The 23,417-nt window shown below is 37.4% G+C and overlaps 1 protein-coding gene across 2 annotated transcripts in view; it reads right to left on the bottom strand.

The window, feature by feature from the left end:
• The window catches only part of LOC129745675 (putative uncharacterized protein DDB_G0277255), a 51,733-nt gene that overhangs the window by 7,069 nt on the left and 21,247 nt on the right, over positions 1–23,417 (bottom strand). For both annotated transcript variants that reach the window (XM_055738943.1, XM_055738944.1), the window contains exons 2-4: positions 21,488–21,801; positions 21,188–21,343; positions 4,561–5,820 (exon numbers count right to left, since the gene is read on the bottom strand). In XM_055738943.1, the coding sequence (XP_055594918.1) occupies positions 4,561–5,820; positions 21,188–21,343; positions 21,488–21,685 (1,614 nt within the window). In that variant the 5' untranslated portion in view covers positions 21,686–21,801. The remainder of the gene's footprint in view (positions 1–4,560; positions 5,821–21,187; positions 21,344–21,487; positions 21,802–23,417) is intronic.

Consider the following 23,417-nt stretch of genomic DNA (forward strand, 5'->3'; position numbering starts at 1 on the left):
TTTTATTCAGATATTTTGCTTATAAAGTTATTTTGTGCCGGAGGTAACAGGCTAATTAATCTGTTTTTTTTTTTCTAATGTAAATTTAAAAGCTGTATTATTAATATAATTCCTTGTTCCCGAGATAATGAATATTGCACAATGCACCAAATAAAAGATTGCATGGAACAAGTAATCCAATATAACTGTACAATTTTGAGGATCTCCTACTTTCAAATGAACCAATTACGACGGCGACCAAGTCCGTGTAGTCGAGAAAGGAAGTGAAGCACGTGTGATGATTTGTTTTGCGAAGACCGGCTGTACGCCATTCCTCTACAACTCTCACGCTGATTGTTTGAGGGTAAGTAAGCGTGATGTGGCATAGGAATTATTTTGGTAAATCACTACTCCTACACTCCTGAAATGACTAAGTTTCTTATTGAAACTCCTGATTAATCCTAGAGGCCTTTTAAGGGGGGGGGGGGGGGGGGGATAGGGTCTAACGGGTATAAAAAAAACACAATTTTCACGATTTTTTTCTGGAGCTATCGTTCAAACAAATGTATTCAAATTTTTTGCATTATACAAAGCATTGTTAAAAGGACATTTAATAATTTTTTCGTAGAAAAATATTGATAAATGAGCTGGTGACGGAGCATTTTCGAGGATGCCTTTTAGAAAACAGGATTTGCGGTGGACACTGTATCTCAGCACAGAATCATCTGAAGTCAAAAAATCAGAGCGAAATATTTTTAATAGATGTTTTTCTGAACCCCAACGTTTTTATTTAACTTAAAAATATTTTTATGAAATTTTTGTGGCTGTTTAAACCTTGAGTCCCTTAACTAAGTATGCACACACTTAAAAAAAATGACTTTTAATCACTTTTGTAAGTAGTTTTTACCATTTACGATTTTTAGCGCTAGAAGTGTTGAAGTATAAAAAAATTAATATTAAAACCATCGTCGATTATTTGGAAATCAAACTCAAAATGATAAATTTAAAAAAAAACGCACTTTTTTTTTGGAAATTTTCAATGGATAATTTTAAGTTCAAACAAATAAAACCACGTTGCAACTAATTCTAAAGAGGAACTCGTCACTTGATAAAAAAGCTGTTACATATATTCTGCTATTTATCACGCATTAAATAATTCATATAACTTCCAAAACAAACCAGATTTTTGACGTGCAAAAGAAAACTCATCAAAATCAGTGGTAAACCAAAAAAAAAATCATTTTTCACTGTTATGAACATTTTCCGAAAAAACTTTATAACAAATGAGACAGTGTTACTTAAAAGAAAAAATTCACATTTTTCGAGTAAATTTTCAAAAAAAGACAAAAACACGTCATTTTCTACCATTTGAGAAACTATAAGCTTTTATAGTTAAATTAGAGAAGAAAAGAAGTAAGAAGACTGCTTCAGTTCGGGATGATAGAGGATCGAAGTAGTCAACGACATGAATATGACGTGTTTTTCCGAGCTCCTAATTTTCTTCAGTAAATTTGAAAAAAAAAAAAGGAAAATTTGAAGAAATCAAGTGAAATTATCGTTATTATACCGATCTGGATGGGCTGAATGAAGCAACCAAAGTGTTTGGATGAATTCTACGGGACTGGCCACAATCCTAAGCCCCCAGCGTGCCCGTCAGATAATCAGACAGGCGGTCAGCAATTTCGAGCGAGCTTATCAAGCGGCGGAAACTGGTTCCATCTCTGCGGGTTGTAGGACTAGCAGTACAGCACCGATCAAATCTATACATCTGTGAAAATGGTGTTCCGTGCGTCCTTTCAAGCCTGATGCTAAGAAATTCTTGGAGAAGTAGCAAGAAACCCTCAAGCTAAGTATTCAGAATTTTATCTACATTTAAATCTGAAGTTTTAACTTTTGCAAAAGGTTTTTTATATTCATAAATCAAATTTTTATCTTAAATTGGAATTCAGCTAATAGTTAGTTACTGATTTAAGAATTTTTTTTGGTAGTCTTACAAAAATGAAACAAAATTTCTCATTGATTAAGATCAATTAGATTCAGAGCGGAAGATAATTTTTTATAGTTTAATGTTTCGAATCAAAGGAAACACTCGCTAACTTTTGTGCTAAAGTTTGAGCAACTTTAGATATAAGTTTCTACCAATGTTTCGATTGGCTGAAAAGTTTGCATCGACTGTTAGGAAATTTTGTTATTTTATTTTGTTTTTTTTTTCTATTAGAGATTCACCTTTGTTGGAACTATGGAAATAACTTTTTAGACATCTAACTACTTACGCAATGTTTGTCAAGAAAATGATTTTATTTATTAGTCGCGAAGAGGGCTAAAATACATTTTTTTTTGTCTCGATAGGATTTAAAAAATCAATAATTTTCAAAAATTGCAGCTCTGACTGAAGAAATTATTTTGATGATAAGTAACTTGCAGTTTCAATGTTAATTGAAAATAAACTTTGCATGAGGCCTTACTTGAGGATAGATATTTGGATGAGCGAGTCTTAAATTAATTATCCTTATTCTTCATTTTCATTTGCTAGAAATGTATAGGGCTCAAAACAGGTTAAACAATAGATTCAGTTAAAAGTTTAGGGATTTAAAAAGATTTGAAACTATACATAATGAAACCTTTAAATGGCACAATCAAAGAATGTAAATTAAAAAAATAAGAGAATTTCACTAAATAGTCCATTTACTCATTCAGTTTAGTTTACAGTTCGAATCAAGAGTTTCAATAGGAAACTTAGGCATGTCAGGAGATCAGAATAATTAGTTTTGAGTGGCCACATCATTTACCAAAATGATTTCCATGCCACATCCCCTTAATCCCCAATCAATCAGCGTGAGATTTGTGGAGGGATGGCGTACAGCCGGTCTCCGCAAAACAAATCATCACATGTGCTGCACTTCCTTTCCCTCTATCGACTACACGGACTTGGCCGGCGTCGTTATTGGTTCAATTTAAAAAAAAAAGGAGATTCTCAAAACTGTACAGTGAGATTGTATTGCTTGTTCCCAGCAATCTTTCATTTGGTTCATTGTGCAATGTTGATTATCTCGAACCAATCACGGAGTGCAACCATTATGCCATTGGCCAGGAGGGGCCGCAGGTGGACCGTAGTTGGTAGCAAGCTCAAGCTCAAGCTCAAGAAGACTGCTTCAGTTCGAGATGTGGCCAAAAAAAGGGATCTCAAGGTGAGTTTGGGTCTAAAGACATATAAAAAGCAGAAGAAGGCGAAGCGGAGTCAAAAACAAGCTGCTTCCGTCAAACCAACAATTCATAAATTATACGATCAATTCGATGTGCGTTATTATCGACAACGAAATCTGTTGCAAGTCAGATTATAAAATGCTTCTGGGTGACCAGTATTACACTGTTCTGGATGGCCATAGTGTTGACGACACGGAGAGATCAATTTTTGCCGAAAAATTTGGTAAAAGTGCAATGGTTTGCCATATGTTTCCATACACCATGCTTTTCGAGCCATTCGTGACCACTGACACAATGAGCGAATCCTTTAAAACTTGGGCCCTTACTAAATAGTATTTGAGAAAACATGTAAAGCCTGCAGATTCTATCTAAAACTGCAAATACAAATTACACAAACGTATTACAGGACAACTTTGCAAATCATTGGAAGAAAGTGGATAAAATCGTCCCAAATCAGTCTATGCTGAGGTTAATAAGCAGTCTTCGATCGATCACTGGCCTTCGATTGTCTGGAATCTGATTTTATTCTGAATGACTTAAAAAAAAGTCTATAGAGAACATAAAAGTGAAATACAATCAGGATTTGCTCCTAAATTGTGTTTAAACTGTTCATTTTAAATCGTGGTTGTATACATAATGAGACACCGTACACACTCCTTTTTGGCACTCTAAATTAAGTTTGAGCGTAGTTCAAAACATAGTTCGATTCTATGAACTTAGAGCACCTGTATCCGCGGTCCAAACAGCCGGTTTAGACCCAAATTCCGACCCGAGCAACCGCACTGGTGATCCATTATACCAGTTTAAACTCAACTTTTTTAGAGCTGGTATAAGGATTGATCCAAAACTGATGAGATTTGGATCCAATTTGACGCAGTTCCAAACCGTTTGACAGTTAATGGAACACGAGCGCAGTTGCCAGTTTTTTTTTTATTGGATCGGATCTAATTTCTTTGGTTTAATTCTTGTATAAATTAGACCCAAGAATAGACCACGAATACAGATGCTCTTAGAGCACCAACAAAATTAGAGCAAATCTATTGAAAAAAGCTGGCAATCCCACTCGTGTTCCATTAACTGCCAAACGGTTTAGAACTGCATCAAATTGGATCCAAATCTCATCAATTTTGGAGCAATCCTTATACCAGTTCCAAAAATTTTAAGATGAAACTGGTATAATAGAACACGGATGCGGGTGCTTGGGTCGTAATTTGGGTCTAAACCACCTGTTTGGACCACGGATACAGGTGCTCTTAAGTTGAGTTCCATTTTTCCTCCTTGCGATGTTTAAAAACGAAGTTCGCACTGCAAACTCAAAACTAATCCCATTGGTGCCGAATGACTTTTACCACCACTTCTACTAGCTTTGCAACTTACCCACTCTGATTCCGATTTGCTGCGGCTCCGATCGACGGCCTGATCGATCACAGTCATGCTGCTGCTGGTTTGCGGTGGCAGTGCTCCACCTTTTCGCCCGCTGGAATAGGCTGCACTGCCCCGGCCCGAGTCGACATTCGAGCTATGATTCCCGTTCCGATCGTAATCGGAACTGGAGATGGAATCCACCTGCTTATCCCCTACAGCGTTGTTGGTTATGGTTCCGGTTTGCACCACGTGCGAGGAGTCGTTAGCAATTTGAACTACCGTGTTGTTGTTGTTAGTTCCATTGGTGTTGTGATGGCTAAGTTTCTGACCAGAGTGTGCTTGCGCTGAGTGAGGAGTGTTGTAGCTGGATTCACCAATGTTGATCGTTGTATGGGCTCCACCTCCATGACCACCGTATTGGTGTTGTTGCTTCGGGACCGGTTGATGAATTCCGTCCGAATATTCGGCCAAGATTTTGTGTTTGGACTGAGGCGTCTGTTGATAATTTCCGTGAGCCGTTTGCTGAGGTGTTTGTTGGCCACCACCCGAAGATTGAGGATGATTGTGGCGATAGTTGTGGACGTAGCTTTGCTGCAGTTGTCTATTGTGCTGCTGCTGTTGCTGTTGTTGTTGTTGTTGTTGTTGTTGCTGTTGCTGTGACATTTGAGGAGTTTGTATATTGATTCGGCCGTTGTTATGTTGCTTAAAGCCACCATCATCACTGTCGGTGCCGTCTATTTGGGGATTAAAGTTCGTGATGTTCTGAATAGGTCTAGGACCCATATTATCGGCAGAGAGCGTGTTGAGCTGGGGTTGGGACATTGCCTTCATACTGCGGAATCCTGATAAGGTATCAGCGTTATAACCGTCTGCAGGATCGGCAAACTTCTTGTGGTAATACAGTGGCGAATCGCCACGTGTGTTTGAACTCCACAGATTGATGTTCGATTGAGCGTGGTTGAGGTTGTTTCCACCGGTAATCTGGAGGAACGATGACCCCAGACTGTCCGGTTGCTGTTGTTGAACCATCGAGGAGACGTTATTCAGTTCGTCAGCTCCTTCGCCGTTATCTTTCTTGTTGAACTTCGACGAGATCAGGTCCTTCAGTTTGTGGTAGTTTTTCGAAACGGATTTCTTCACCGTTTCCTTATCCTTGGAAGAGAGATTTTCACGTGCCTCAGCAAGGGCTGTTACGTCTTCCGGGAGACGGACAGCGTTCCGAGGGATGGTTCCGGTGATCGATGAGTGGATCACTTCAATCTGGGCTTGGTTCTGAAACACAAAAAAGACAGCACAATTATTCATTGATTTTGGAACATCTTTACGACATGATTGATTATTACCAAAACAAAGAAGGCGTCGGTTTGAAAAGAAGCACGTGTTGTTAAGAAGATGTCAACTTTCCAATCATAATAATCAAATAGTCATCCTAATTTTGCTTTGTGTGTACATGTTTGATAATCTTGCCCGTTCTCGATTAACTACAGTTTTGAAATTGCAGTGCTGAGAGTCTGCTGAAATCTGAATCTGAAATCTGAATCTGAAATCTGAATCTGAAATCTGAATCTGAAATCTGAATCTGAAATCTGAATCTGAAATCTGAATCTGAAATCTGAATCTGAAATCTGAATCTGAAATCTGAATCTGAAATCTGAATCTGAAATCTGAATCTGAAATCTGAATCTGAAATCTGAATCTGAAATCTGAATCTGAAATCTGAATCTGAAATCTGAATCTGAAATCTGAATCTGAAATCTGAATCTGAAATCTGAATCTGAAATCTGAATCTGAAATCTGAATCTGAAATCTGAATCTGAAATCTGAATCTGAAATCTGAATCTGAAATCTGAATCTGAAATCTGAATCTGAAATCTGAATCTGAAATCTGAATCTGAAATCTGAATCTGAAATCTGAATCTGAAATCTGAATCTGAAATCTGAATCTGAAATCTGAATCTGAAATCTGAATCTGAAATCTGAATCTGAAATCTGAATCTGAAATCTGAATCTGAAATCTGAATCTGAAATCTGAATCTGAAATCTGAATCTGAAATCTGAATCTGAAATCTGAATCTGAAATCTGAATCTGAAATCTGAATCTGAAATCTGAATCTGAAATCTGAATCTGAAATCTGAATCTGAAATCTGAATCTGAAATCTGAATCTGAAATCTGAATCTGAAATCTGAATCTGAAATCTGAATCTGAAATCTGAATCTGAAATCTGAATCTGAAATCTGAATCTGAAATCTGAATCTGAAATCTGAATCTGAAATCTGAATCTGAAATCTGAATCTGAAATCTGAATCTGAAATCTGAATCTGAAATCTGAATCTGAAATCTGAATCTGAATCTGAAATCTGAATCTGAAATCTGAATCTGAATCTGAAATCTGAATCTGATATCTGAATCTGATATCTGAATCTGATATCTGAATCTGAAATCTGAAATCTGAAATCTGAAATCTGAAATCTGAAATCTGAAATCTGAAATCTGAATCTGAAATCTGAATCTGAAATCTGAATCTGAATCTGAAATCTGAATCTGAAATCTGAATCTGAGATCTGAATCTGAAATCTGAATCTGAAATCTGAATCTGAAATCTGAATCTGATATCTGAATCTGATATCTGAATCTGAAATCTGAATCTGAAATCTGAATCTGAAATCTGAATCTGAAATCTGAATCTGAAATCTGAATCTGAATCTGAATCTGAATCTGAAATCTGAATCTGAAATCTGAATCTGAAATCTGAATCTGATATCTGAATCTGAAATCTGAATCTGAAATCTGAATCTGAATTCTGAATCTGAAATCTGAATCTGAAATCTGAATCTGAAATCTGAAATCTGAATCTGAAATCTGAATCTGAAATCTGAATCTTAAATCTGAATCTGAAATCTAAATCTGAAATCTGAATCAGAAATCTGAATCTGAAATCTGAATCTGAAATCTGAATCTGAAATCTGAATCTGAAATCTGAATCTGAAATCTGAATCTGAAATCTGAATCTGAAATCTGAATCTGAAATCTGAATCTGAAATCTGAAATCTGAAATCTGAAATCTGAAATCTGAATCTGAAATCTGAAATCTGAAATCTGAATCTGAAATCTGAATCTGAAATCTGAATCTGAAATCTGAATCTGAAATCTGAATCTGAATCTGAAATCTGAAATCTGAATCTGAAATCTGAATCTGAAAACTGAATCTGAAATCTGAATCTGAAATCTGAATCTGAAATCTGAATCTGAAATCTGAATCTGAAATCTGAATCTGAAATCTGAATCTGAAATCTGAATCTGAAATCTGAATCTGAAATCTGAATCTGAAATCTGAATCTGAAATCTGAATCTGAAATCTGAATCTGAAATCTGAATCTGAAATCTGAATCTGAAATCTGAATCTGAAATCTGAATCTGAAATCTGAATCTGAAATCTGAATCTGAAATCTGAAATCTGAAATCTGAAATCTGAATCTAAAATCTGAATCTGAAATCTGAATCTGAAATCTGAATCTGAAATCTGAAATCTGAAATCTGAAATCTGAATCTAAAATCTGAATCTGAAATCAGAATCTGAAATCTGAATCTGATATCTGAATCTGAAATCTGAATCTGAAATCTGAATCTGAAATCCGAATCTGAAATCTGTAATCTCATATTTCAATTTTGAAATCTGGATACATGAAACCTTAAATCGGATCTTTGATTCGGGCATTTAAATCTTAAATAGGATTTTTTTTCAAAGTCTAAAACTTGAAGACTGCGGTCTAAAACTTGAAGTTTCAAATCTGATTCTCAAATGAGGTGTTTAATGTTGTTTGTTTTTTTTTTCTAGATTTTCTTCTATCAAACACAATTGAATTCAAAGTTTTTATCCCGTGAAATGAAAATATCTTTCGAAAGTTTTTCCTCGAGCCGCCCGGTAAAAGTTTTAAGGTAATTGAAATAAATGGCTTCCGGAATCGGAGAGGGATCAAGCGGAGCAGAGCAGAGAGAGAACAGAAACGTAACCAAGAATGTTTCCGGAATTGAATTGGTTTTGAAGTTACTGGCGGCGAAACCGAAACCACGAGAAAATTCAAACATGCAATGAGGGCCTAGCTACGTGTGGTGTGGCTACCTATGGTTCTGGCTGTCTACCCTAGTCAAAAAGTTTCCCTTTTTTCCACTTTCTCCCCAATAGGTTGAAAACGGGAAATCCTTTTCTTATTTCTAGCTAGTTGGTGGTCACATTAATATATGGAGAAGAAAGAAATTTCACCCATGTACTTCGTTTTTTAAATATTTAGGGTATTTTCTCTCACTCGGTAAAGCACAAAATAATCTGAGAAAGTTGTACAAACTATTTCTGTTTGATTGTTTCTAGTAACTTGAACAAATTTCCGGAAGCCGCTTCTCTGTAATTATTGACAGAAACGGAATTGCTCAAGGCAGTTTTAGCTTCCTACGCAAGAGTATCGATTTCCAAGCTTCAAAAGGCTTTGCGAGGTAAGAAAAAAGTAAGAGTACCTAAATGATGGGATTCTTCATTCATCTCGTTGACAAACAGCAGCAGCAGCAGCATCAACAAACAACAGCAACAACAATAACAATTAGGTGGAAAACCCTTTTCCGCTCGATATGCTTTTGTTGCCCTTGGAAAATCAGAGCCGGGGCTTCGATGATGCGAAACGGGCAACAACAAAACCGACATCGGTTCGGGTCCGTGAAAAAAGGTCCAACTTAAAAGCTGGAGGACGGACAGCTCAGTGGGAGGGCCAGCGTCGTCGTCGTCCGCGTCGTCGTCTTCGTCAGCGTCAGCGTCGGTTTGTCGTCAAGCGGAAGTGTGAAAATTGAAAGAAAGTACGATTTGGCACCTCTTGTGTGTACCCTGGAATTAGGAATCCTGAGTAAGGACATTTTTTTCTGCCTTTGAGCAACAGAAAAAGGGCTTCCGCAAATTGGCTGATAAGGATCATGTCGAAACATTTAGGTTAGCTACGACGACTGCTTTTCAGTGACACTCTTTCCGAAGGTAGAAAAGGATCAACTGGAGGAGCACCGGCTTTTTAGTGAGTGGGAGTCGAACTGGCTTTATTGTACTACCTTTGTAATGTAGTGTTATTGAGTTTGGAGGTATTTCGAAGTCGGTAGTCGGTATGTATCTATCGTCTCGTGTCTCGTGATGGAATGGACCAGGTCCCGAGTCCCCGGGTGGACATTTTGCGCTCTCGACAGTCGTCCCAGAAATGGGAAAAGGAAAATCCTTTTGTTGTTCTCACTTCATTGTAATAACTTTCCATTCACAGAACTTTATGGTTCTGTACTACCTATTTATTGGTATCTTTTACTCTTTTCTTCTACCTTTCTGAGTCGGAATGGATCGATAAGTTGACCGTTTACTATAAGGAGATAAAAATTCATCCAAATTATGTTAAAGTAATCAAAATTGCAATGTCAAAAAGTGATAATTGATCTTTTCAGTTTTATATTTTTTTATCGGAACAATATTTTTTTAATCACAGATTATTTGCTATATTTTGCCTATTTATATACATGCAAAACTCGACTGGAACCAAATAGTATATTCTAAATTCTTAAACATTATTTCATGGAAAAATGTAGAGTTTTGGTCTGAACCTTCTTAATGTAACAAACGAAGTAGGCGTTTTATGGCATCGCACTTTTTTTGTGTTCGGGAAAATTTGTAATATTATGCATGCAGAAAAAATCCAAAATATGAGCGCTAATAACACTAGTTTACAAAATTTTAAAAAAATCGTGAACTTGATTAACTGACCAACATTTTTAATGTAAAATCGGGCGCTGAATCCGAAAATGAAATTCAAAAAAATCTCAGTAGAACCGTTTTTGAGTTATGCTCCAAATATGAAATTTCGAAAAAATTAAAAAAGTTCTTGTACTTAGATTAAAATATCTCGGACGGCATAACAGTAATTTGAAATCCCTCTTTTGCATATTGAAGGAGAATAAGTTTTCTATCGATCATCTGAACACCGTTTTTGCGTTTGACCGACAGTATTGTTGATATTAGTGACTTTATGAGAAAAAAAATTATAAAAAACGCATTTTTTTAGAGAAAATTTTGTTTCAACGAAAATTTTAGACTCTATGGTAGCATTTAAAAAATCTGATTTTCTTTTGCGTTTAAATGGTAATTTATAACAAAGATTTCAAGTGGTTATTTATCAAAATCGGTTGAAAATTGAACAAGTTATGGCTACTTTACCATAACTGAAATTTTTGGAGTTTTTATTAATTTAACGAACCGCAGTACACTTATCATAGTATAGGAAAAATTAAACATGATAAATCTGACTCGCTCCTAGTCAAAATTATTTATTAGCTTACCAGAAGGTCACATGCCAAGTTTCAGGAAGATCTGACCATAGGGAGGGGTTACTTAAGTCTCAAACGTTAATAAAATTTTGAGGTATTTTGCCCGGAAGGAACGAAAAATACTGGTTTTTCATCAATAACTTTTTTCATCACTAGCTGATTGTTTTTTATGGTTGATTTTCTCAAAGCCTAAGTTGAGACAAATATTTCACCCGAAGACTGTAACTCGATTGGATTTGAAACAGAAAAGTTATTACGGTTCAAAGGCCGCAAATTTTGTCCAACACGCAATGAGTACTTTTTACCCATTGCGTTTTATGCGACAATTTTCGACCAAAATACAATCTTTGAACCGCAATAACTTTTCTGTTTCAAATCCAATCGAGTTACAGTCTTCGGGTGAAATATTTGTCTCAACTTAGGCTTTGAGAAAATCAACCATAAAAAACAATCAGCTAGTGATGAAAAAAGTTATTGATGAAAAACCAGTATTTTTCGTTCCTTCCGGGCAAAATACCTCAAAATTTTATACACGTTTAAGACTTAAGCAATCCCTCCCTATGGTCAGATCTTCCTGAAACTTGGCATGTGACCTTCTGGTAAGCTAATAAATAATTTAGACTTGGAGCGAGTGAGATTTATCATGTTTCATTCTTCCTATACTATGATAAGCGTACTGCGGTTCGTTAAATTATAAAAAACTCCAAAAATTTCAGTTATGGTAAAGTAGCCATAACTTCTTCAATTTTCAACCGATTTTGATAAATAACCACTTGAAATCTTTGTTATAAATTACTATTTAAGCGCAAAAGAAAATCAGATTTTTTAAATGCTACCATAGAGTCTAAAATTTTCGTTGAAACAAAATTTTCTCTAAAAAAAATGCGTTTTTTATAATTTTTTTTCTCATAAAGTCACTAATATCAACAATACTGTCGGTCAAACGCAAAAACGGTGTTCAGATGATCGATAGAAAACTTATTCTCCTTCAATATGCAAAAGAGGGATTTCAAATTACTGTTATGCCGTCCGAGATATTTTAATCTAAGTACAAGAACTTTTTTAATTTTTTCGAAATTTCATATTTGGAGCATAACTCAAAAACGGTTCTACTGAGATTTTTTTGAATTTCATTTTCGGATTCAGCGCCCGATTTTACATTGGAAATGACCTTCAGTTTACTAAGTTCAAAAATGCTGTAAACTAGTGTAATCATAGCAGCTTTGCCTACTAGCGACACGTCGCATACGTCGCGACGTTGGGAATCATAACGACGCATAGCGAGTTTCCTAGGAAACTTGAAGCATGCGATTGATGGCCTAAGGAAAATCAACAGAAAATAACGTAAACAATGTTTGTGTACTATATGGAAATCGCCTACTGGACTGCAAAAAGAATAACAAACCTTCGAATGACAGGAATCTCGCTAGTAAAAAGCGTCGCTAGTAAAACTGTCGCTATTCGGTTTGGTGCTATACACATAATAATTTAGTCGTTTTGAGTACATAGTTATTTTTAAGAGTTGAGTTTGCTATGCATGTCTTGTTGTCTTTTGGTCAGCAAAACAATATCGTCAGCCTGGTCAAGGTCGTTCAGTTGCTCCATGGTTGAAGGATTCCACGGCAATCCTCGGTTTGGTCTACAGTCAATCGATCCAGTCAAGATCTCATCCATTACGATGAGAAAAAGCAGCGGTGACAAAATACATCCTTGTCTCACTCCAGCAGTTACCGGGATTGGTTCGGACAAGACACCGTCGTGCAAGACCTTGCACGAAAATGCCTCGTACTGTGCTTCGATGAGATGGACTAGTTTCTCTGGGACCCCTCGTCGTCTAAGAGCAGCCCAGATGTTTTCGTGGTTCAGTCGGTCAAATGCTTTTTCGAAATCAACGAACACCAGCAGAAGAGAGTCCTGGAATTCGTTGATTTGTTCCAGTATTATTCGTAGCGTTGTGATGTGGTCCACACATGATCGTCCGGATCGGAATCCAGCATGTTGCCTTCGAAGTGTAGCGTCGATTCTCTCCTGGATCATGTCCAGGATCACCCTGCAGAGCACTTTGAAAGTTGTACAGATCAAAGTTATCCCACGCCAGTTACCGCACTCGGTCAAATCTCTTTTCTTCAGGACCTAAACGAGGATACCCTACATCCAGTCGGCCAGGAATGTTGCAGTATCCCAAATGTCAGCGAAAAGACGGAGCAACATTTGTGGTGACAAGGCAGGGTCGGTTTTGAGCATCCCAGCAGGAGTGCAATCGATTTCAGGCGCTATGTTGGATTTCCTGTCTTTGATTGCCGCTTCTATTTCAGCCAGCGAGGGCGCTTTCGAGTTGACGCCATTAATGCAACTACTGTTGGCGCTTCGAGTTGCGGGTTCTGTTGGCCATCGCTATTTGTGACTCGGAAAAGTTGTTCAAAATGCTCAGTCCTTGAGCTGGTCTGTTCGATCTGTCCATAGCTGACCTGGTCGGTCTTTCAGCATTCTTGCTGCATCATTGAAGCGTACAATTCCAAGATATACCCCACTAGCATTTCACTAATGCTAAAACCGCCAACCTTCATCATACTATGTGTGCCAGGTTATTTCACGACCTGGATTCGATCTCATGACCGCTGGCTTAGAAGACAAGGATGCTATCCTCTAGGTCACGATTAGCTGGCTTAGTTCGTGTTAGTTAATCGTTAAGATTTCATGTAATCCATTCTGGCTAAGGATAGTTTATCGTACCATTTTTGAAATATCATATTTCACTTCTTTATCATATTCAATGTAGACCTCGTGTTCACACTTCAAGTCTCGTTTTGGTCTTGTTTTGGACTTGAACTTATACCTAAAAGGGGGAAACAAAAAATAGTCATCGAAGCTTTTCAGCCAATTACTATATTAACGATAAGTCTATATTTTTCAAGTTTACTGATAGGTACACGATTCGACAGAAGTATTCGAGCTTAAGGATTATAATTGGTGAAATCAAGAAAGTTCATTGCATCTTGAAAATAAGTTTGAAAAAAAAGTGTCATAAATCATTCCGAGCTACTGCCGTTCATCAAAATTGTAAATTATTTGTTTGATTACTTTAAATCCGCATTTGAAAGAAGCATCTTCAATTAAATTTGATACTGCCGTTTATTAACCATTCTTACGACCTGTTTATGAGCAGCCTTCACTGCTATTATCCCTGTACCGGTGCAATCTGTTTCAACAATGGGGGGGTGATCAAATCTCGCCAAAGTGAAAAATTCTCCGAAAGTGCTGGCTGCCTGGCGAGAATACCTGGCTTTTATGAATTATTTATTCATCATCATCATTTATGATGGCACATGATACCGGCTCCTTGCCAATGGCAGACACAAAAAAAAAGAATGAAGGAAAAAGAACGAGCAACCCGATTCCGAAAGGCTTTTGAAGTCGGTTCGAAGAATTAATCATGACATGGCGCGAATCTTCGCTAAGCTCAATGGCAACCAACCTCCCCGGCGGATGTGGTGGGCATGATATACTCCCGTCAGGATGATGGTTTTTGCTCCAATTTTGACAGACTCGCCGGTAAATTCTAAAGTGATTAGCACCTCGAATGTACCAACCACCTGAGAAAGTCAATTGGTGTATGATATCCATGAGTAGAGAAATAAATAGCACTCATCATTAACATCAAAAGAAAGGATTATGCTTTTAAGGGAAAATTGATAAACTTTTTCCCAAAAGCAAAAGTAGCAAAACTGTAGTTCGAAGGAAAGTTAAAAAGAAATTTTGAGAATATTCAAAGAATGCCAATCAAAAAAATGAAATTAAATTGATTTCATATGACCTCAAGGCAAGAGACAAATTACAATCAATATAATTTCATAATTAATCATTAAGCTTCCGAAAATCGGAAGAATATGTCTCATTTCCATGATTGTTTCTGTTGACTGGGTTGACATTTTTCGTTATCAGTACAATCGTACGGTATATCCGCCTTCAATGGGACCCAAGTTGTGTGAAAATTGGAAATGCCATCACAAAGTTAGGAGAAGTCACATTCAGCTAAATCTGTTTGCAAGTCGGAATCGCTCATTCTCGATTTGGTAAATCTTTTACATAAGCCCGACCGAAGGTAGAAGCAAATCCCCATTCAACCGAAGAGAGACATAAAAATAACGCTCCAAGCTGCTGAACGAATGTATGTAGGCTTGTATGTCACATTACATTTCCAGTCAGCGTGAAAAAGGTGACGAATTACACTTCCTCGCTGTCAGCTGGGAGTCTTCCAGCAGAGAACGGATTGCTTTAGCAAGGTTCCAAAACCAGATAACCGTTCTATAGTCCAGCGCTTCCGAAAAGGAAAAAAAAAAACTCCCATTCCCATTCCCAGCAAACTCCAAAACCTGAATAAGCTATAAAAAAAAACTAAGACGTGGTGGCATCTTTCAATTTGATTTTATGGGATTTTTCACGGTTTAAGTGTGCCGGCTGAATTTCCAAGCCAAGCTATAAGGCTGGATAAATCATCGTAAAAATGTTCGATAGGTGCCTAGCTAGCTGCTAGGCGCGCGATGTCTTGTTAATGCGGTTTTATGCGTTTGGGTGGGTACCCACCTATACCCAACTACCCGCTTTTACTCATCGTCAGGCGGACTGCGTCAATAAAGTGAGTTTTTTTTTCAATGTCGTCGAGAGAGTATTGAGTCGTGTAACACGACTCGTGTGAAGCTGAGACGAGTTCAAAATCGACGGAATAAACAAGAAATATGTGTACGTAAAATGTGACGCATTTTCCAATCATAAATTACAGGGGAATAATCTGAAACCAATTTAATGTAATTTCCACTACAAATCCCGAAATTATTTTATCATGTTTCGAAAATGCTTCAAATGAAAACGAAGGCGCATTTTGCCAGTTTTTCCATATTCTAAAATAATCTCATATTTAAGTTTGTTTTGGGCGGCGAACGCATTTCTCACTAAACCTACACTAAGATATCTCAACGTTTTTTTTTTGTATAAATTCGTCGTAAGACAGGTAAAATTTGATAAACCAGTTTTTGACGGTCGCCATGGAAAAATAAGAGGTACCTTCAACACCTTCAAATGGTTAAGATTATTAGATTATCTAAGAGAAATGTAACTGATTTGTTCATTTACAATTGCACTTTTGGGATATAGGTCTTCTAAGACTGCACTAGTAATCATAAATGGAGATCCAAATTATTTTCAGTACATGTTATAATGAGTGACGAGCTTATTATCAGGCATCAGGATTTTTTTTAGATTTAATAAATCACCTCGCCTTCCAAAAATAACTTGTTGAGGGATATGTTAAGGATATGTCGCTAATATAACAAACCAAAACTTATGTACTTAGAACGAGCCCTTGAAAGTTTACTCTGCCCCTTCCATGAACTTCTTTCCTACCAAAGAACGGAAGAAGCTGCAATAAACGACACATTTGAAAAACTATTACTCTCGGTATGGAACTATTTCAGAAAAAAAAATCAAACCAAGAAGCATGATTTCAGACATCTATGAATAAATGTTTCAAAATCATGTTCGTTTATGCAGTTTAATAAAACTCAAATATGTACATCAGTTAGTAATACAAAATGGCTGTCCTGAGTAAATCGACTTAAAAAAAAACTTCATTAATGTTACCTATGAAACTTTTAAATATCAAATTTTACCTGTGTATAATTCAAAGTTTCAACGCAATGCAAATAGGCTCCAACAATTATATTCAAACTGAAAGAAATCAGTTGCTTCCAACCCTCCTTCTGAAGCTTAAAGGTTTTAAAGAAAAAGTCTAGAGACCACAGTGTCTATAAAAACGAGACTCTAAGAATAAATAAAAAAATACAATTATCGAACTTTCAAAATTAATCCAATTCTGTAATTTGAAATTAATAGTTTAACTTCCTTTGCGGTTGGGGTCTATATGACCCTAACTGTACTTTCTCGAAGCGATATCTCAGGAACGGTTCAAGCTATTTACATGAAATTTTCTGACTTTTCCTAAAATGAAAGTTCTACAATATCTCATGTTTAGACTTTTGAATAGGGTTACCAGAGTCACTCAGCTTAAAAAGGACAATAAGACAGTTGGGGGAATTTATACGTACTTTTATAAGAGTACATGAACTCTTTTCGATTGAGAAATGGTAGTACTCTTTTTCTTTTTGTGAAATTTTAAAGTTGTATTTTTTTAATTGATAGACATTTTATCATAAAAAACGAACTTATTTTTTCCAGTTTACGAAATATATGTTCCACATCTAATAGGGTGAAATACCTAGTTTTCGACAGTTTTTGCTTGTTTTGTCAGAATAACCAAATATATAAGTTAATTTACTAAAGTTTTGCACCGCAATGATGATTGGTCCTATGAATAAGACTTTTTTTCTATATTCTCTATCTTTTTTATTGATCAAGTTCAGGCTTCTAAATATAATAATTCATTCATAAGGATGGCAAAATTTTAATTTGAATCACGATCCTAAAGAAAAATGATCAGTCATGGATCATGTCATGACAGAAATATTCAAATGATGTGAATGTGAATACCTCGGCTATTCACATGATGGAAAAAATATTCACGCATAAGAAGAATGGGGAATGAACGAAATTTGGAAACCAAATGGAAGCTTCAAAAATGTGTCTAGAAACTCTTATCTCTATTTTCTTTAATGTTTAACTATTGTTATCTAACGTTTGTGAAATATAAAAAATTGAAAATAACCTTAGCAAACAAAAGATCATAAATTCAAACCATCATGTTATGACCGAAATGTTTGAGATCTCAATGACATAATGGAATACTCTTTCTTTACCAAAACAATCATTTCATAGCATACTTTGATTTCGAAAAAAACTCAAAATAACGCCATGTGAGGAAAAGAATGGGTCACTAGTCGCAATTTTTGCCTCATGACTACGACATAATCCCATCCCTGATCAATAGTCTCAAAACGAAGTTTTTAGTATCGTTTTACTTAAACCTTTCGATGGTCTACTTTCCGACATTCAATTTTAGTTTTCGACACCAAATGTTTCAGTTTTTGACAAGAACATTTCCATTTCCTTTGTTTGCAAAAGAATTTGAATATTTGCAAATTCGAATTGCTTGTCTACTTCCCGGCGTTTTTACGCCATGGAAACAGTTTAAACAAAACAGGAAGTTGGGTGTCAAAAAATAGAATATAAGGTGAATTTTCAGCGCTAGTTTTCGAAAGCTAAAAAAACAGTTGAAATTTTATTAAATGTGTAACGGCCCGTAGTAGGCAAAGTTGTAATATTCGGAGTAATGGGTGATACGGTCAAAATGTGGTCAATATCAACTTGACGTATTTCTTTCAATTTTGCATTTAAAAAACCTGAACACTCCTCATTTTGAAGGTGTGTGTGTAGAATGTAGCTGCTATTTTGATTTTGGAATTCACTCTTCAGTTGCCAAAATGCCGTCCAAGGAAGAAGAGCAGCGTATCAAAATTTTGCTCGCGCATCGCGAAAATCCGAGCTACTCGCACGCAAAGCTGGCAAAATCGCTAAAAGTTGCCAAATCAACCGTTACAAATGTAATTAAAGTGTTTGGAGCATGTTTGTCGACAGCCAGAAAGTCTGGATCGGGGGGAAATCGAAAACCGGAAGCCGCTGAGACGACAAAGAGAGTTTCCGGTAGTTTCAAGCGAAACCCTAACCTCTCTCTTCGAGATGCCGCAAATAAGCTGGGTTTATCGTCTACAACCGTTCATCGAGTTACAAAAAGATAAAGAAAATAGGACGGCCAAAGCGCGATCCCGGAAGCTGTGTACACGACGATGCTGACGAAGTTTGACTGCTCCGCCCAATTTAGAAATACTGGGCTATTGTCAAGCGGAACCTAAAGAAGACCAGAAAAACTGCTAAGGACGAGCAGCAGTTCAAGGCAAACTGGCTTTCTGCGGCGAAGAAGGTGTACAAGGTGGCTGTACAAAATCTGATGGCAGGGGTTAAGCGTAAGGTCCGGCAATTCGGATTTGGAAAAGCGGAAGCCTAACTGAATATTTTTCCTGAATTTTATATGAATTAAACTTGAAATAGAAATTTAATTTGATTTTTTAAATAAACGATTTCACCGATTTACACGCGTTTTCCCTTGACCAAATTTTGACCGTATCACCCTTTATATCCAATGCATAACTTGAACATGTATCACGTCAGTCTTTTTGGGAGTGGATCTTTGTGTGCTGAAATTCTATGCTTTTTGAAGACATTATTCTTGACTGCAATGTGGATGGCACATTTTCCTGAACTTTTTACTTATAATTTAACAAAAGAGATAAGTCGTCCCTCGTCCCGTCCCTTTAAATCCCAGTGTACAAATATTCACATTGATAGGCAATACAGTATAGAGCAGTTTATATGGACGTCCCAGTTTAGCAATTTTCGATTATAATTAATTGTCCGCCCTTTAAAACCTCGATTTGGAATATTGCATGACAATCATGCAATAGTAGCAATCCTCTCTGAATAAACTAAATAGAAATAGAAATAGAATTAGCATCAATATAGGAAAAAATGTGAATTGTTTATATGGATTACCCCTTTTGCCCACTCCTTACACAACATTTGATACCCAAAATCTCTTTTTAAATCCCTGTGGGTAAATTTTCACCTCAATCCAATGCATTACAACGTAAATATTGAAAAACAGTGAGAAGTTTATATGGACGACCGCTTTCGCCAACATGTGACCCTAGATTTCATACCAGAAATAAATATCCCGTCTCTCAAAATCTTCATGTGCACAGTTTCATTTCAATCCGATGTATCGACGAAATATCGCGAAAACAATGAAATCAATAGGGACTTCCCTGTTCCAACCCTGATCCAAAATTGAATGCTTGAAATCGATTGCCAAGCGCACCCTTCCCGCCCCCACCCCCTCCCAAAAACTCCCACGCACAAGGTTAATTTCATCTGATAGATAATCACGACAATATCGCTAAGACAGTGAAAAGTTCATATGGACGACCCCTTTGGCCGACCCCTGATCCAAAATTTGAAACCTGGCAGCAATTTCTTATCCCTGAAAACCCCAATGTACAAATTATCATCTCAATCCCATGTATAATAACTTCAACATCGCAAAAACAGTGAACTTTTAGTATGGACGCCCCCTTTTACCGACCCCTTACACAAAATTTGACACCTAAAATCGATTGTTCGTTACTAAAACTTGCATGCGCCAATTTTCATCTCATTCCTATGTATAATGTCGCCAATATAACTAAAAGAGTATTTGTGTAGTACGGACCAGGGACGGGATTATGTCATAGTCATAAGCCAAAAATTGCGACTAGTGACCCATTTTTTTCCTCACATGTCTTTAGTTTAGGATTTTTTCGAAATGAAAGCATGCTATGAATGATTGTTTTGGTAATGAAAGATTTTTCGATTATGTCATTGATCATTGAGATCTCCAATATTTCGGTCATGACATGATGGTTAAAACTGGTCATGAGATAGATCACCAGTGCAATTTTTTGGCTGCTTCATTTGCCAAGCTAATTTTCAATATGCTGTAGTATGACAAACGCTAACTAGCAATAGTATTAAAAAAAATTAAAATAGAGATAAGTGTTTGCTGCGCCTTTTTTAAAGATTTCGTTTGGTTCCCAAATTTCATTCATTGCTCACTCTTCTCATACGTGACATTTATTTACCTCACGTGAATATGAATGGTATTTTCATTCACATGATGGGAATATTTCTGTCATGACATGATCCATGACTAATCATATTTTCTTGGGTATAGTGAGCCAAATTAAATTTCGCCGTCGATATGAATGAAAGAAAAATTTCAAACCTGGTACGGACGACCCATTTTGACGGCCCCTTACACAAAGTTTGATACATGAAATCGATTTCACAATCCGACGAAGAATAACGTCAATATCGCGAAAACAATATATACCTGTTACCTGTACCTGTTGTTTGTCATTTGATAGATTTTCTAGGTGCTGAAAAGTTATATAAAGTTGTTACATCAGATTTCGAAGCCCAAAATAGGTTCGTGTTGGACTGAGTCTCTCGCAGACTTTCATTTTATACTTGGACAGCTTCAATCGAATTTCCATTATGCGAAAAAATAGCTCATTGGAAATTCTGTTGTTTTTAAAAAAAAAGTTAGTAGCATTAGCAAACACCTGCAATCTTCGGTTCCAGTTTTAAGTGAAAATCCGGTAAAAGGTTCTATCAATCATGCCCTCCGCCTTTTGTAGCCCCCAAAAAAAATTAACCCAGTTTATTTACGGCCCCAAAAATCTTTAATTACTTACCCAGGCTTGGGTTTGCTTGGTCGGCAGGTCCGGTCCAACGGCCGAAACGGACGATCGGGACGAGTTCAGTAATGGAATGGTCGTATTTCGGTTATCTTGCATCAACGGAATTTTGGACGCGTTTTTGTTCGAAGACAGCACCAGCTCACGTTCAATCTATGGATGGGATGCCATCGGTGACAAGGCAAAGTAAGGAGCGATCGAAAAGAGAAAAAAAAAATAGCACAAATTAGTGATAAAGTGGTTGCGTCCGGTGGATGGCGCCCAACGAGGCCAACAACAATAACAACAACAACTTACCGGAAATTTACTGGAATGTGTCCTTAGTGGGGTGCTCAATATATGGTGCTGCTGCTGATGCTGCTGATGATGCTGATGCTGGAGGAGGTTCGATGAAGGTTCGATACTGGCGGGAGTTCCCGGGATGGAATGGTCATTCTGCTGCACACCGTACGACGATCCGAGTGGCTGCGGAGGCATTCTATAAGGCGGATTCATGCAGTTGACGAATTTTGGCGGCCCGTGCGTGGGTGGGGTCGAAGCTGCTGCTGCTGCCGAAGAGGAGGAGGAGGAGGATTGATCGAAAACGGGTGCCGAACTTTCATTTTCCACCGCTGCTCAGCGTTCGTACGTTTTTCGGTTTGGTAAGAGCCGCGAGAAGAGATGGAAGAAGAAAAAAAGAGGGAAAAAGCCATGATGATGGTATGCCAAATTGGGTTATGGAGCGCCACTTGCTGCTGGCTTATGTCGAAAGCAATAATGATAACCATTTCTCATTTCAATTTCCTTCTCTGCGCTTCGATTACACATTTTGGAAAACCGGGAAAAGCTTTAGGTTGATGATGCTGCCAGGAAAAATGTTGTGTACCCCTTCAATTTATTGGATTCACTTTTTGTTACCGCTACTTTGACCGCGCCCCTACAGCAGCATAATAATTCCAATAAGATTGTTACGAACGTTAGGGATAGTGAGAGCAGTTAGGTGACAGCCAACGTCAAGTACATTGGCGGAAGTAGAATCAACTTAACGTGATTTGGATAAGCAGAGAGTAAATAAACTGGTGTGATTTATCCCCTTACCAAATATATTATTATATTAGGAATCGTTAGATTACTTTGGACGATTGCGATCGTGAGTAAAAATATTTGAATACTATTTTCTTTAGCTATTATACTCAAGAATTTACACTGTTTGCGCAGATAGCATATCGTTTCACACGATTCCCTCCTAGATTGTTGAGGAAGAAAAGAACAACTTAGAGGTTAGCCAATGTAAGTAAAAGTTAAATGAATTCAACTTGCTATGTATTAATTGAAAAATATAGCTTTTAGCAGTGTTACTAATCCCCGGATTGCTCAAGAGAACCTCCGAAACTTCACCTCAACAAATCTAAAAGATTGGGCTACATTGCGATGTCGACAAATGTTCAAACTGAACCCGGTCACAGCTGCGGAGCCGGCTGCAATCTTCCGGATAACAACCGTATGGTTGCGTGCGACAAATGCGACTCGTGGTGGCACTTCGAGTGCGTGGGCGTAGGAGATAGTATCGCTGAGAAAGACTTTATTTGTCCCCGATGCGCGGCGAAACCCCACGAAAAACAAAACACAATAGTGCCTTCACCGAAATCAATTAGCAGCGCAAAAAATTCTGCCAAATCAGGCGGAAAATTGATGAAACTACGGCTTCAAAAACTTGAGGAGATGAAAGCTCTCCAGGAAAAGCAACTTGATCTCGAACAGCGAAAGCTTGACTTAGAGAAGAAATTCATCCAAGAAAAATACCGTGTCCTTGAAGAAGAAGCAGACGACGACGAAGAAAGACAGAGCCGAAAATCAAATCAAAGTAATTCTAGCCAGATCATCCAGTGGAAGGTGAATCGACTTCTGGGCAGCGCTGTGAACTCAACTATGGTCCCGCAAGCCCAGGAAAAAGTTACCCCGGTGACGACCACTAACGAATGTGACGATTTACCAGTTGGTGCTTCAAATAATGCTGAACCTGCCGTCTCGAAGCAGTCGAACACCTTGGTAACTGGGCCTATTTTTGAGTGTGCTCAACAACTACCAGGTACGAATCTTCCTTACACTACAAACCGCCAGATGTGTCCATCAATGGGTGTGCTAAACACTCATGCGAGTAACTCTCTTAGAGTTTCATTGATGTCGACTGGCGCTATTCCTAAAACAAATCCAATTACTACCACGGGTCGAGGGCCGTCGCATTCAC

This window comes from Uranotaenia lowii, chromosome 2 (genome assembly GCF_029784155.1).
Source record: "Uranotaenia lowii strain MFRU-FL chromosome 2, ASM2978415v1, whole genome shotgun sequence".
Classification (NCBI taxonomy): domain Eukaryota; kingdom Metazoa; phylum Arthropoda; class Insecta; order Diptera; family Culicidae; genus Uranotaenia; species Uranotaenia lowii.